We start from the raw sequence: 15,759 nt of genomic DNA on the forward strand, positions 1-15,759 counted from the left end.
TATATATATATATATATATATATATATATATAAAATCTGCATAGCAAGAAGATGAATATGACCTTTGGGATCCCTTCCAACTGTACAGTTCTATGATTCAATGACATATACATATATAATGAAACAGGATTAGTGGACAATGCTGATTTGGCACTGTAAAAGAGGATGCTTCCTGTGGTTTCATGAAAAAAGGGCTTCGGAAGCTACACACAATTCCTCACAATGCCATTCTAGAATATCTTGGAGGCATTCTGCAAGCCATGTTCTTGATGGTGAGATGTCCTATGCTGAGCACCTTCAGTGCAACTTTCATGATGTTTCTTGTGATGTGGCTTTTTGGCAGGCTCAATTTTTCATCATGCATCCTTCCAAAATTACCCTCAGAATGGACAGTGAGGTTTGGCCAGCCTCAACATTACTAAAATAAGTTTATGGGGCATGCTAGACTTCCCTCTGGGTGTGTTGAATGTAGCTGGTGATCCTGCCTGCCCCTTGCAATGGCCATCAGTGGGTATCTGGCAGGGGGAGGGCTTGCAGACAAGGCACTGTGACTAGACTCCTCTGAACAGTGGAGTCTGTGTCTGTGAGATCAGCACAGTGGTGGGTATCTACTAATTCAAATCACTCATGCAAATCTGAGCTATATACCTAATATAATATCCTCTTGGATATTGAACTTAGCTAATGTTATGCCCAGTGCTGCTATCAATGGCAGTTGCTCTCCAAGCGCTTCTGGAGTGGGAGAGCATTTCACCAGGGCTGCAGCATGGTAGGTGGTGGTGCAAATGGTTAACTCACTCTCCCTGAGAACTGGGGTCCAGGTCCTGATTGTCTTTCCTTCAAGGCTCCTATGTAAGTTTTAACAAACAGGTACATAAAACAGTTGGGACGCGGGTGGCCCTGTGGGTAAAACCTCAGTGCCTAGGATTTGCCGATCGTATGGTCGGTGGTTCGAATCCCCGCGGCGGGGTGGGCTCCCGTCGTTCGGTCCCAGCTCCTGCCCACCTAGCAGTTCGAAAGCACCCTTAAGCGCAAGTAGATAAATAGGTACCGCTTTATAGCAGGAAGGTAAATGGCATTTCCGTGTGCTGCGCTGGTGCAGGCTCGCCAGAGCAGCTTCATCACGCTGGCCACGTGACCCGGAAGTGTATCCAGACAGCGCTGGCCCCCGGCCTCTTAAGCGAGATGGGCGTGCAACCCCAGAGTTGGACACGACTGGCCCGTACGGGCAGGGGTACCTTTACCTTTACCTTACATGAAACAGTTACGTGATTAATTCCTGAAGTTTATATCCCCAAACCAGGAAATACAGGGTTTAGCAGAGGTTGTTGGGTGTGTTTTTTTTTAAGTTGACTATTGGAAATATAAAGGGACGCAGGTGGTGCTGTGGTCTAAACCACAGAGCCTAGGGCTTGCCTATCAGAAGGTCAGTTCGAATCCCCGCGATGGGGTGAGCTCCCATTGCTCAGTCCCTGCTCCTGCCAACCTAGCAGTTTGAAAGTACAGCAAAGTTCAAGTAGATAAATAGGTACCGCTCCGGCGGGAAGGTAAACAGCATTTCCGTGTGCTGCTCTGGTTCACCAGAAGCGGCTTAGTCATGCTGGCCACATGACCCGGAAGTTGTCTGTGGACAAATGCCAGCTCCCTCGGCCTGTAGAGCGAGATGAGCGCCATAACCCCAGAGTCGTCTGCGACTGGACCTAATGGTCAGGGGTACCTTTACCTTTATTGGAAATATATATTGCATCCATGGCAAAAACTCCATCCAGAAAGCCACCAAAATATTTATTTGGTTTGCACTGTGTGATCTTTTGATGCATGTTGACATCACATGTTAATTTATGCATGTGATATTGTTGGCACTTAAATTATTGACTTGTGGTATAGTTGACAAGCTGCATTGACAGAAATCTTTATACACAGAAATCCTCTTTGCAAATTTTCTTTTGTGTTGGGGTGCTTCAAGACTTGCTATTTTCTGGTGAAATTCAAACAGTGGCAAATTGTTTAGGAAAGGACTGTTTCTTGGGGGGTGGGGAAGCCCGATTGTTAAAGCTGTATAAAAGTGCTTTAAGTATATACTGTGGTCTACCATGTTGAGCATGCAGTCTACTCCTCTGTTCAGTTGTCAGCCATAGTCAATAGACACTTAGTCCATTTTATATTCACATGGGCTCAGTAAACACTGCTGCTTATTTACTTGATATTTTATGATGTCTTGTAATTCAGGATGTATTTTACAACAGAGATGTTTAATCTGTATCTGTTAGCATGCTTTCATGATGAAGAAATGCACATAGATATAGATATACATAAATATAGATATATATAGTGTGTTAGGGGACAAATATCTTGTGTTTAATAAAAACAAAGAATGCACAATATCCACCACCAGCATTCTGATTCACAGTTCATTTTTGTGTCTAAAATCTGGCTGAAAATCTGCTTCTTTTCATCATTTCTTATCTTGAATGTTTGCCCCCCCCCCTTAAAGAGGCATCAATTCAATGTTAAAAGAAAGCCATGCACATTCAGCTTAGGTGGCGGAAGAATGAAATGTAGTTTGATACCTTGTTCAAGGATGCAATATGACTTTAACAGATTGGCGAACTAGACCAAAACTAACAAAATTAATTTCAGTAGGGACAAATGGAAGGTTTTTTAAAACTTCGGCAGCAATCATCAGATGCAAAAATACAGGATGGTGGCTTTCACTCCTGGCTTGTAAAATGACGTAGGGGTCTTTGTAGGCCACAAGCTTAACATGAGTCAACAGTGTGAAGCAATAGGAAAAAGGAAAATGAAAAACTAATGCAATTCTCTGCTGCATCAAAAGAAGTTTAGTGCCCAGTTTAAGGGAAGTAATATAATATTTGCTCACAGCCTATCATCCAACCAGTTCAGGGCAGACTACAAGGGATTGTCTCATGTCAGTGAGAGTGAGAGATAGCGACTGGTCCAAGGTTATGTTATGAGTGTCACTGATGAGTGGGAATTTGAACTCATGTCACCCCTGGCTGCATCTTAATGGAAGAAGGGCACTGGCCATGCAGATGTTGCCGGACTTCAACTCTGACTTTTGGCCATGCTGTCTGAAGCTGATGGAAGTTGGGGTTGCTTTCCATTACCTTTCACTGAGAGCAGACACAGCTACTTCTTCAAAATTCACACTGCAACCTTTTCAATGAACACCCCCCCCAAAAAAATTCCTATCCCAATGTGTAGGATTGGGGTAGCAACACTGGGGGGCAATGGGGTGGGGGAAGAATATGTACAAAATTGTGTACATGCTAAATTTGTGTGCAGACTTTTTGTTTTAATGAATGCAAACTGGTGTGGAAAAAATTGGGGTGAACTCATTTGCAGACTAGGAAAATGAGAAACCTCAAATTGACAAGTTCGTCCATCGCTGCCTAGGAGTAAACCTCATTGAACTCAGGGGGACAAAGGACTACACTGCTGGTAAGATATTGGCCACATCTGCACCGTATATTAAAAGCACTTCCTATATCCATTTAATGTCATGCCTTCCTGTCAAGAACCCTCAGAAGTATAGTTCGCAGGGGTGTAGCACTGTTTGCCGGTGCCTGGGACGGGTGCACACCCATGTGCGCTTGATGGGGCTGGAGCGTGCTCACCCAGCTCTTACCATCAGGCAGGCCCTCACATGTCAGGCAGGGGTGTGGCACAAAATGTGCTCTTCACCCTCTGTGTTCCCTGCCCTCGCCACCAAAAGGCAGGTGCTCTTACACCAGGTGGTGAAGGGCCCTGGACAGCAAGCAATGGGGATCTCTGTGGGGGTTGCCTGGTTTCCAGCCCCTTCCCAATTGCGCGCTTGGGGCAATGGCCCCCCTGGCACCACCCATGCTACGCCACTGGTAGTTTAAGAGTGCCAGGAGTTGCTAGATGTCCCTATTCCTCTCAGGGAACTCTGGGAATTGTTGCTTTGTGAGGGGATAGGGGCCCCCTAACAAGTCTCAGCACCCTGAACAAGCTACAGTTTTCTGGATTCTTTGTGGAAAGCTATGATTATTTAAAGTAGAATGATATTGTGTGGATGTAGCCATTGCATTCAACATATTTTACCTCCAATGTTGTTTGGTTTGTTCAGGCAATTGTTCATCAATCATGAACCTTAAATCTGGATGACTTGTGGAACTACAATCTCAGAGAGGCATAAATATTCTGGCATTTGCGAGATCTTCATCATATAGCGAAGCTGAAGTTTGCAATGGCCAAACCCAGGGTACCTCCGAGGAAAAGTTGTAAGTTATTGCAGTATTTGTCTTAAAACACACATATTTAGATATTGTTTGAACGTATGGAGAGAGCTGTCCATCTTGGTCCAATAAATGTAGCCCCCCCAGGATGTGTAGCAAAATTATAGAGTTTTAATCCAAGATAAAGCTCTAAAAATGCACGTACATAAGTAGGTGACATGATTCTTGGGAGACAATTGACTACATCATGACAGGGATGGGCAACCATACCTAGGAAGGGCTGTGGTCAGTCAGGAACCACAACCAATGGTGGGTGAAACCAGAACATAAAAGTGGGAGGAGTCTGAGCACTGCAAGAATGCATTACTATTTTTTTCTTCCTCTCTCTGTGACACCCCAGCCCTTCTTTACCTCTCTCGTACACACATGAACCAGAAACGTATGTAATTATGGAACGCTCTGCCACAAGAGACTAGAGCCCTGCAGGACTTGACATCTTTCCGCAGGGCCTGCAAGACAGAGCTGTTCCACCAGGCCTTTGGCCAGGGCACAGCCTGACTGCCTCCTTTGGCAATCTTCAGGGAACTTTAGCCTAATGGTTGCCATCAATTTGATTTGAATTAATTTTATAATTAAATGATTTTAGAATGTTGTATTATTTTATTGTTGTTAGCCACCCTGAGCCCGGCTTCGGCTGGGGAGGGCGGGAAGTCAAGCCCAACAAACATTAAATTAGGGGTGCATATGTGGTCTACACATTTGTAAGAATGAGATGCTGGGCCTCTTGAGGTGAAATAATGGACTGTACCACTTCAGGCTACAGGTGAGGGCAAGTCATTTGTGAATGTAAATAAATAAATAAATCCCTGTAGGTAAAATAATCCAGCATGCCAGGGAGCAAAGTTTTGATCCAGCCCATTTCCCTGCTGTGTTTTATATGTAGGGACGTTTTCCTGCATAATGCTGTCTTGCAAAAATGAGATTCCCCACAGCTGAAGGCAAAAGTCACATAATCCAGCCAACTCTGATTTGGCTCCTTGTGTATGTAGACTGAGTTTAAGATAGCACCAGTCTGAGGGATGAGTGGTGCTTTTCCATACTGATATTGAGACCTGGGACATTATTTTTCAACTCCTCCTGGGACACTACTGCTTGTTGAGGTCAGAAATCCAAGGTCACAGAAAGCAATGGTGGCTAGTGTCCACTGGGACTGGTGGGGCAGGGGCAGGAGGTTGGCAAACCAACAGTTCTTTATTCTTTCTTTGGTGATCGCTCGTAGCCAAGTAAGATTGTCTTTCATGAACATGGAGCCAACTAATTCTGGTTCTGCTCCCATTCTCCTTCCCACTGCATTCTACAAGGGCAACACTGAGACTTAAGTAAGAGGAAGCTAGCAGGTTGTTCTACCCCCTGTGCTGGGCTGAAAGTTAGAAGGCTGGCTGAGGACTAAGGCTGGTGTGGGGAGCTCCCCATTCACTCCAGAGGAGCAGCCTCCACAGACAAAGAGAGTCTACTTTGCAGCAGCTCCTTATGCCAGCATCATCACTCCTGGAAACCAAAGGGACCCTCTGAAGGGACTCCACGAGAGATTTGAGTTTCCTCTGCTTTGTACTGAACAGGTATGGTGGTGTTCGGTGCATTGCAGCTGCTGCTGCTTTCCAAGGAAGCTGCCCTGCTCTGTCCTCCCCGGTGTCAGTCCTGCTCTGTATATGCAGCAAAATGTGAGCAAGTCTCAGCACTCTCAGAAGGTGAGTCTGCCCCACTCAAACCCACGCTTCCGCTTCCTCCTCCCCATCACTTCCTGTAACTGTCTCAGTGGATAAGTCGGGGACGGGGAAATTTTTTAGCACATGGGACATGTTTCCATGGGGCAGCTTTCTGAGGACTACATGTCAGTGGTGAGCACAGCCAGATCCAAAAGTGGGCAGAGCAATGCATTTAACTTTTACCTTTGTAGAGTAGGCAAGTTTCTACATACACTCATGTGCCTCTCCAAAGCCTCTGTCCAGGCAAGAAAGAAGCATGATCAGAGTTCGAGGATGTTCCAGCCATTGAAGGAAGGTGTGAAGCAAGGCCAGTGTGGGGTGTGGCCTGGGAAGAGGATAGAGTGTGACCTGGAGAGAGTTCCAAAGGACAAGCAGAGAGGCCTGGAGGGCCACATTGGCCTGAGGCTCCCCACCTGTGGGCTAAGCAGTTCTGCAAAGCACCAACTATCATTATCTGGTGCCTGGGACTGCCATGCATCTGGATTTTCCTGAACATTACTGGGATTTCAAAGGCAGAATTGACGTCTGGGGGGAATTTCCGAAATGCACATTTTAAGAGTATTTTGCTACAATACATTTTATTGGTGGTGGTTGTACTTCAAAAACTATTACCATGAGATCCAGTGTGGTGTAATGGCTGGAGTGTTGGATTAGGAATAGGGAAGCCTAGATTCAAGTTGCCATTCAGCCATTGTGACCCCTGGTGACTATGTGCCAGCCACACACATCGCAACACACCTCACGTTGTCGTTTTATGAGGATAAAATAGGTGAGGGAGGAACTAATGATATAGACATAGATATCTCAGGGCTCAGGAACCTGGGGCACTCTAACTCCCATCAGCCCAAGCCAGCATGGCCAATGACCAAGAGTGATGGGATATGTAGTTTAGCCAGATTTGGAGAGCCACAGTTGCCTGCCTCTTATGTAGATAATCCTGAGAGAAGGAGCAGAATGCAAATGTAATAAATAAATAAAACAAAACAAAAGAGAAGCACCATTGCACATAGGCTTTTTCTGCATGATGTATGCAAATTGCAGAATCCTGCTTCCCTCAGTGCAGAATGTGAGTTACCATACCCTGTGTATTTCCAGTAAGAAGTCGTAAGTCCAAATGTTGCTTTGCCTTGTAGCTTTCTGTCTAAGTGTCTCCCCACCCTCTCCCACCCCTTCTTCCTGTATTCAGTCTTAGTAGGTTTGTCAAGTTACACAGAGAAGATACACCTACGTCATGGGAACCTTAGTGAGATTCCTCCACTGTCCTTCACAAAATTCTCCAACCTCCAGTTCCTGTCAATCACTGGATTCCTAGTTTCATCCCTGACCAACCTCACCTTTTCCACAATTCATGCCAACCGTCTGAGGGTATTGAATCTCAGCAACAACCACCTCCTTAGTTGCATGGTTCAGCCAATGGCTTTCTCAGGTCTTCTGCTCCTGGATGAATTGATTCTGACCAACAATAGTTTGGACATATTGAGAAGGTCATGGTTCTCAGAGATGCCAATACTCAGCAAACTCTTCCTTGGGGCCAACAGAATTGCATACCTTCCTCCAAGAACGTTTGAAAGCCTGGCCAAGCTGGATGAACTGGTTGTGTCTTCCAATTTGATCCAGTATCTTCCAATGGACACTTTCTATGGATTGCCTCTGTTGACCAAACTGGATTTATCAAGCAACAAAATCATGTTCATCAACCACGAGGTTTTTCAGCCTTTGCAAACACTCAAACATCTTCTACTGTTCCAAAACAGGTTGAGTGTCTTGCCCATCCTTCCAGGTTCTGTAAACTTCTTATTTCTTCACAAAAACCCATGGGAGTGCAATTGCCAACTGGCAAGATCTATGGAGCCACTGGTGGCCAAAATCCAGTATCTTGATGACATTGTTTGTGATAGACCCCCCAACTTTGCAGGACACCAAGTGATGAGCATCAGGCCTGGAGATTGTGTCTCTCTGTCTCCCTCTCCATCCCCAACCACACACCTCCTGCCATCAGCTCTATTGAACCTCAGCTTTTTTTATGGCTTTCTAGGTAAATGTTATTTAAGCGCATGTTTGAAAGCTGGACCTTTTGATAAATCAAAACGCTTTGAATTGATTAACTTAGTCAGTTAGTCACCTAAATGCTGCAATCCCACCAATAACAGTAGCAGAATCACCATTCTTGTAACCATCGTTTTCTGACTAAACTATTTTTACAATATTTGCTAAACAGTGTTAGATAGTTTTTTCTTTAAATGTAGTTGAACCATACAAAGGACATAATGCAGAAGAACGTAAACAAAGCCAATGCACACCCTGCCTTACAGTTATTTACAGCTTCAGATTTCAAAATGTAGTTGCATTCCAAATATTGCCTGCACCCAACTTCAAAACAAATAGGCACCTTTTGTGTAATTGGAAGGAGGACAAGTCCGTCACCCCACCCCACTGGGACATTTTTCCTTCTGCTTTGATGTTCTTGCATCAGATAGAAACATAAGAAGCTGCCTTAATGCCAGCTCAGGCTGTTGGTCCATCTAGGGCAGTATTGTCAACACTGACTGGCAGTGGCTCTCCAGGGTTTCAGACAGGGAGTCTCTCCCAGCCCTACTTGCAGAAGCCAGGGATTGAACCTGGGACCATCTGCCAACAAAGCAGATGTTCTGCTACTGAGCTACAGACCACTCCCAAGATCTTTTTTGGAAAAGGAAGAGCTGGGATTTCATACTTTGCCCAATGTCCAAGTCCTTGTGCTTTGTTTCTTTCCTGATGGGTGGGAGGGCACCCTGAGGGCTGGATGAAATCTGCTTGCAGGCTGTATGAAGCCACAGGCCAGGGCTCCCCAACCCCTAGTCCAGACAATACTGAGCTTGATGGAAAGATAGCCTGACCTTGTCTAGGGCAACTCCCTTCCCAATGCATGCCACTTTAAGCTGCTTGGAGGAAGCCTGGGATACAAATAGAATAAAGTAGACAAAATAAATTGCAATCATGAAGCTGACCATTCATCTCTACCATGCTTTGTCTCCATGGGTGCAGGAGGACTCCTCGTTGGTTTAATTCCAGGCCTGGTCATCTGTTGCTGCATTCCCAACTATTGTAACTGCACCCCCTTTGCAAAGCAGACTAAAGACAAACCACCGTCCCAAAAGAAATCGACCAAAATGTCCTCAAGCAAACAGAGGACCTCAAACGTGGACCCACCGAAACCTTCCAGTTTTCCCATCATGGAGAATGCTGCAAGCCATTCTGAAGGGGTCAACATTGCTAGAGGGCCATTCTGTGGCTGCTTCTGTGGAACCTGTAGAGCACAATATTTGGGACAGGCCAAATCTTTCCTCAAGAGGCCGGTGGTTGCCTTTTTATCAACGGATCCTGTGGGTAAAACTGTTGTGACTCTCCATGAGAAAGGAGACAGCCTATCTTGCTGCCTGGCACACAGGGGATGTATCAACAGGGTGAATGACACCTCTAGATCTACCAGAGCCCATGGCAGTCAGGAGCAATCATTTGCAAAGAGGGGTGCAGGATCCTGCTGCCCGTGCATCCAGCATGCAACTTTACATCAGATGGAGTGGAAGAAACATGGTGAGTGACCAACACGGAACAGAGAAACCATCCAAGACTTGTAAGCATTTGATTATACAGTACTATGGATTCCTCCACACTATACATTTTAAAGCACATGGTTTCTCCTAAAGAATCCAGGGAACTGTTGTTTATCCCTCACAGGCTATATTTCCCAACAACCTACAGTTCCTAGGTTTCTTTTTTTTTTGGGGGGGGGGAAGGAGCCATGTGTTTTAAATGTATGGCGTGGAAATGACTTGTATCTTTACCAGCAGATTTTCCTGGATGAAACAAGCTGAATAAATAAATCAGGTTCATGTAGTTCAGGGTTTGGTGACTTTGTGTCTGTCAAGGTTACTTTAAATTGGGGGCAATCAGTCGAGGGTCTGCATGCTGGTGGTGGGTGTGGTCAAAGCCATTGATGGGCAGAGCAAGAGCCAGAAATCTGTGGAACTTCCCTTTGTCCAGCTTTCCCCCTTCTCTTTCTCTCTGCTACTCCCTTCTCTCCCTCTTCTTCACTGTCATGGAGAGAGAAATAGACAGAGAGGCAGAGAGACAGACAGACAGACAGACAGACAGACAGACAGACAGAGTTAGATAGAAATGCGGCTGAGGGCCTCTGGTTAATGGAGCACTCCAAACAAATTTCTCAAGTTAATTTTTATTGATGCATGTGTGCATTCCATGTGTCACCTGTTTTTGTGATGTAGGATTTGTGTTTTCTCTCTCTGGCTTTTCATGTTTTTAGAGTTGAGGGAAGGAGTCAATCCCCAGTGGGATGGACAGATATCGCACCCAGAGACTCAGCTTGGTGGTGTTCAGGACTCCGAAGCTTTGGTCCATATAGATTTTCCAGATGGAAGTGCCCTCAAGATGGAGAGAGACTCTTCCATGTTTCCCAAGACCCCTTCTGAGAGAAAAGAGTTGGCTCAGAGTGGATTGAACTTCTCTACTACTCATAGTTGGCCGGCAACAAAGAAGAAGAACATGTCAATGTCTGGACGTCCTAGTCATCACTACCAGGGTGGTAGTGGCACATCTCGTAGATGCAGAAAAGCCTCTGGAGAGAAACTGTATGGAGAACGCTTCACAGAGGGAAGCCATTCTAAGCACCCAACCAGAAATGGACAGTCATCTTGGAAGAGTGATATTTATTCCAAAGGCTATTCCTCCTTGCCAAGCAAGGGCAGAAGAAAACAGCAGAGGAAGCGACCAGGTGATCTGCACACCCCTCCATACTGTGGCATGACTTCCACTTCTTGCCTTTCCAATGTGCCCAGCCCGTCAGAGGATTACAGCCTCAGGTCTCCAAAGGATGCGTGTACTGAAATGCTGTCCATCACACAGTATCCTGAAGAAGGAGGGAGCAACTCCCAATGCTTGGATACTACAACACAGGCCAGAACAAGAGTTCTTGAACATAGAAAAGCTGGGATCCAGCAACAAGGCCCAGACATTTCCTTGTCAAGGAATGTACCCACCACCACAAGAATGTGGAAACATAGAAGCGATAGAGAGGAACCCAACCAGTATTGGATAGCTCAGAGGCGGCACACTCAACAGAGCACAACCCCTAGGATCTCCAGAAGGCTAGATAAAGCTACCCAATGGTCTTCCACCGACAAAGTCCACCTGAAAGGTAACATTGAGCATACATTATCATTTTTCAAGTGGGGCAGTTTCACAGCAGCATGGAGAAAAGCAGGGAGCACATGTCCACTGACCACAACAGCAGCCCTGGCTCATCCTCCTTTGATAATGTCTGGTTAAAATGAGATGCATGATGTGGCGCCATTATGCAATGTCATTACAACATGGTATCCCCCCTCCCCTTTTACCAGACCTATGACTAGAGAAGGAAGAGATAAGGGGTTATGGAGGTGTTTTCAGGGGCCACAACCCATTCTCCATATTGAGATGCATCTGAATATTTACTTGATTAATTCTTCGATTATGGCTGGATGGCTGGATAGACAAATTCATGGAGAATAATGCTTTCAGTGCCTGTTAGCCACAATGGCTATGCTCTGCCTCAGCAGCTGGAGGCAACAATGCATCTGAATACCAGTTGCTGGAAACCACAGAGGGGAGAGTGTGCTTTTGTGCCCAGGTCCTGCTTCTGGGTTTCCCACAGGCATCTGGTTGGCCTGAGGGAACAAGACGCTGGATCCAGATGGGCCATTGGCCTGATCCAGCAGGCTCTTATGGTGTTCTTACATTCATCTCCATCATCAGCCTTTACTTCCTAAGTACAGAAGGAGAACTTAGATTATGAGCCCCATTCCCACCCCACCATTGGTCTTGTACTCAAGACCAATGGCCATTTGGCTCTCGCTCTCCAAATAGAAGAGGAGTTTAGGGTTTAATTCTCTAATTAAATGTGATTGGGAGGCGGGAGCAGGAAATTGTGTGCATCTCTTTACCAGTTGGAAAACTTGGAACATTATAAACAAATGAAAGAAACATACAATCCCTAATTTTATGTTTAATCCTTCAGAACATGAAGCAGCCCTTGGTCTGCACCACAATGCTGAGAGGTCGAAGTTGGAAGACGTCTGGCAACCCATCTCTTTATCAGCCCTTCACCCTTCCTGTGGAATTCCTCATCGTGGGCAGAGGGAAGGTGATTTAGAGACTCCTTCTCCTCTGGCCAACACAACAGCACTTGCCACTGTCTTCCCGCCGACTAAGAACACCATGCAATTGATTCTAAAAGGTCAGGATAGGAGCCTGGGGGTTGTGGGGACATTAGAAGCTAAGATGGTGGTTGACCACAGAGTGGACATGTACCCTCCAAGGGGTGTGAGCCTCAGAACCTTGAGTGAAGAAATCCTGGATGCAGAAGTGCCTTTAGAGTCTTTTGCCATTGGCACTGCCAATCCATGTTTTGCAGAAGGTAAAGAGGATGGTGTTGGTTCATCTTCCAAAGCAATGGATCTGAATTCCTGCTATGACACTCCTATTGGCCTCCTCTTCACGACAGATGAGAATCTGTGGCTGCTGGAGCTTCCTACGTCTGATAAGAGCTGCAGCAACATGATTTATTCAAGCTTTCAAGGGGGTGGATATGAAGAGGCCGCAACTGTCACGTCAAGCTGCCCTTTGGTTCAGAAAATGTGCCAGATCGATTTCCCCCTTTTGGCTGAAGAGGAAAGCACAAGCTTGCCAGGTGAGCCTACGGAGGCTGACTCAGCTGATATGAGGGAAGACTATGTGGTTGCCTATGAAAGCTCTTCAGGAAATGTTGAGGAGCAAGAAGGCTGCTTAAAGACTGAACTTGATGCCAAGTCTAAAAAGTAGCTCAGTGGGTTCCCCCACCCACACACTTGCTACCAAAGTAAAACTTTGTCAAAGGTGATGAGGCTGCAATCTCTTCCCTCAATGGAAGTTGGTTCCATTTTTCAAAAAGGAATGGATGAATGTGTCAATTTCACTGGGTTCAGTTTCTCATTCCCCCAACACTTGGTATTTTAAGTTCACATTTATGACACTGCAATTTAGAGTTCAAAACATCCCTCAAAAACTTGAACATTTTTTTATTTTATTGCCATCATATATTTTTTTTGTCCAAATAAAATAATAAATAAAAACCCAACCATCTCTACAGTCTGAAAAAGTTCTTCAAGATCAAAGTTTTCTGTTTGTGATATAGGGGTATAAATTGATAAACCCTCCCATATATTTGGAAACAGTACAGATAACTTGCAACTTAGGCACATTTAATTTGTGAACATTCAGCTTTAAACACTTGGCAATTAAAAAAATAAGATAAATTAAGACGGGGGTGGAAAGGGGGCAGGTGTATAGGGGGGAAACGTTGGCAATCCTACCTGCCATTGAACCCAATGTATTTCAACTATATGCAATTTTGGCTTTAGGCACAATCCCTGGAACATAACCCCAGCATAAGTGGAGAGTCCCCTGTATATAATTTCATAAACAGAACAAATTTGCTCATATCATTAAAATGATACCCAAGTAAGCCAAGAATACATTTCCTTGACAGAACATTTTGTAGATAAATATTCTTCCTTTTTATGAATGTCCGCTGGCAGGACAGTTACAAAAATAAAATATATATTTTACATGTGTCTCCTGATTGAAAGTAATAGAAAAATTAAACATTTGAATTCAGTAGTCCATCAGCCATTGCTAAATACATTGTTTTTCTTTGAATGTCTCAGTAGATGTAAATTTACACTTTAGAAGTAATCTATGAAATTTTTTAAGGTGAGATGTGTTAAGCAAGTAATGTTTCATATAAAGATCGATAGGAAAAAAATGAAACCACCATAATGCCATCACTCTAATTTTAGATGCTGCTTCATCAAATTTGGGCAAGGAAGAGGGGCAAGGAATTTCTCTTAAGTCATGCTGGCCCTTTGGAATGAGAAACAAACAAAATCAGGGATGGATAACATTTTTGCATCCATTTGTGAATTATTATTATTTTAAGTCCTCATGAAAATTCATCAACTTTATGCTGTGAATTTCTCCAAATAGATTGCACTTAATTCCCTCTAACATAATGCATTTTCCTGTTTTTTATTAAAATAGGTATTTTTAATGCACATTTTATCCTATCAGCAAAACATTCGGTATGCCTTGCTTGGCTGTAGGAAGTGCATTGCAAAATCCAGAGGTGTGCAAATGTTGGAGGATTGCTCCAGTTTGATTCATATATTGTTTCAGGAGTATTAATTAGGTAGGCTCCCCTTTAAATGTGTACTGAACTAAATTTCTCCCCCCACAACCCCAGTAGCCGCTGGATCTGGTCCCCCAAAGGAACTTTCTCTGGCCCTGCACTGGTCCTATCATATTTTAGTCATGGTGTGACAGAGTACTGTCTCTTTAGTTTCACTCATGAGGAAAAGAAAATGCTACCAAGTTAGAACCAAATGGAATATTCCACTGTTGCAACATCACATCTCTCCTTTGGCTTTTTGCAGACTCTGATGATGTTGAGGCACGTACACTGAAAAATAGGGGATGAAAAATCTGTAGGGCCCCAGATGTTGTTGCATGCCATCAGCCTCAGCCACCATGGCCAGTATTCAGATAGTCCATTCAGTTCCTAAATTGGCATATTGGCAATAACCACAATATGAGTTTTCTAATAAGGAGGGCTTTAGGGATGCAAGTGGCGCTATGGTCTAAACCACAGAGCCTAGGACTTGCTGATCAGAAGGTCGGCAGTTTGAATCCCCATGACAGGGTGAGCTCCAGTTGCTCAGTCCCAGCTCCTGCCAACCTAGCAGTTCAAAAGCACATCAAAGTGCAAGTAGATAATTAGGTACCACTCCAGTGGGAAGTGTTAATTCTTAAAGGTACATCATTAATTTCGTTAAACATGAAAATATGGTCTCTCTCATTAACATTTACAGAAATTGTAGCCACCTGTGTTAGAATCTATACTGCCTCTCTGTATAAAAAGGAACTTTGGCCAGTGATTGGATTAACTGAATTAATTTTGTTCCATGTTTCTGTCATACAAGAATATGGTATATAAACTTGTTGTTTAATTTGTATGTTGTGTTACTTGGTTTGTATAAGGATTATTTTATATCATGTTTGTTTAATTTAGAGTATGAATGGCTGACAAAGCCCGGTTGGGTGAAACAAGGTATCATCCTGGAATCCTTTTCACCATATTGTGGTTATTGCCAATATACCAGTTTAGGAACTGTATGGACTTTATCTCCTGACCATCCACTGGACTTTGATTTCTCTTGATATGCTCTGTTTGCATGATGTGTTGGTCTATGCAATTACACCTTGTGAGATAGTATATGTTGAATTGTCTTTGAAATAGAAGTTACATAGTCAAAAACAGCCTGTTACATTGTGTGTGTTGTTATCAGGATTGTATTCACGTAACCTAAAGTTTAGTAGTGTTTTGCATGAAGCCAAACCAGAGCAAAGTCACTGTTTCCTGACTCCTCACTGGTGACTTGAGGGTAATTATTTTCTTTAAAACAACCACCACCACTCAGGCCATGAAGAGGTAGAGGCAGTGGAAAAGATGAACAGCAGATATTCATTCTTAGAACCTTACACACACACCATGCCAAGCACCACTTTTGAGTCTAGCAAGTTTACTAGCAAACTTCCATCTCCTTTCATACAAATGCCTCTAAATTATATCACGAATGGTCACCAGCAAGCAGATAAAGAAAATGTGGACCTAGAGACACTGTCAGACTCCAACTCCCAACATC

The 15,759-nt window shown here is 44.2% G+C and overlaps 1 protein-coding gene across 1 annotated transcript; it reads left to right on the plus strand.

Moving 5' to 3' along the window:
• Nucleotides 1–47: 47 nt before the first annotated feature.
• On the plus strand, nt 48–13,136 carry LOC309361418 (uncharacterized protein). Its single transcript, XM_081896360.1, has 7 exons — nt 48–600; nt 4,112–4,265; nt 5,840–5,968; nt 7,173–8,021; nt 9,011–9,559; nt 10,290–11,180; nt 12,039–13,136. The coding sequence occupies exons 2-7, from the start codon at nt 4,232–4,234 to the stop codon at nt 12,839–12,841; spliced, it is 3,255 nt and encodes a 1,084-aa protein (XP_081752486.1). The 5' UTR covers nt 48–600; nt 4,112–4,231; the 3' UTR covers nt 12,842–13,136.
• The last annotated feature ends 2,623 nt before the right edge of the window (nt 13,137–15,759 follow it).

This window comes from Podarcis melisellensis (genome assembly GCF_964234715.1).
Source record: "Podarcis melisellensis genome assembly, chromosome: Z".
In the NCBI taxonomy this organism is placed as follows: domain Eukaryota; kingdom Metazoa; phylum Chordata; class Lepidosauria; order Squamata; family Lacertidae; genus Podarcis; species Podarcis melisellensis.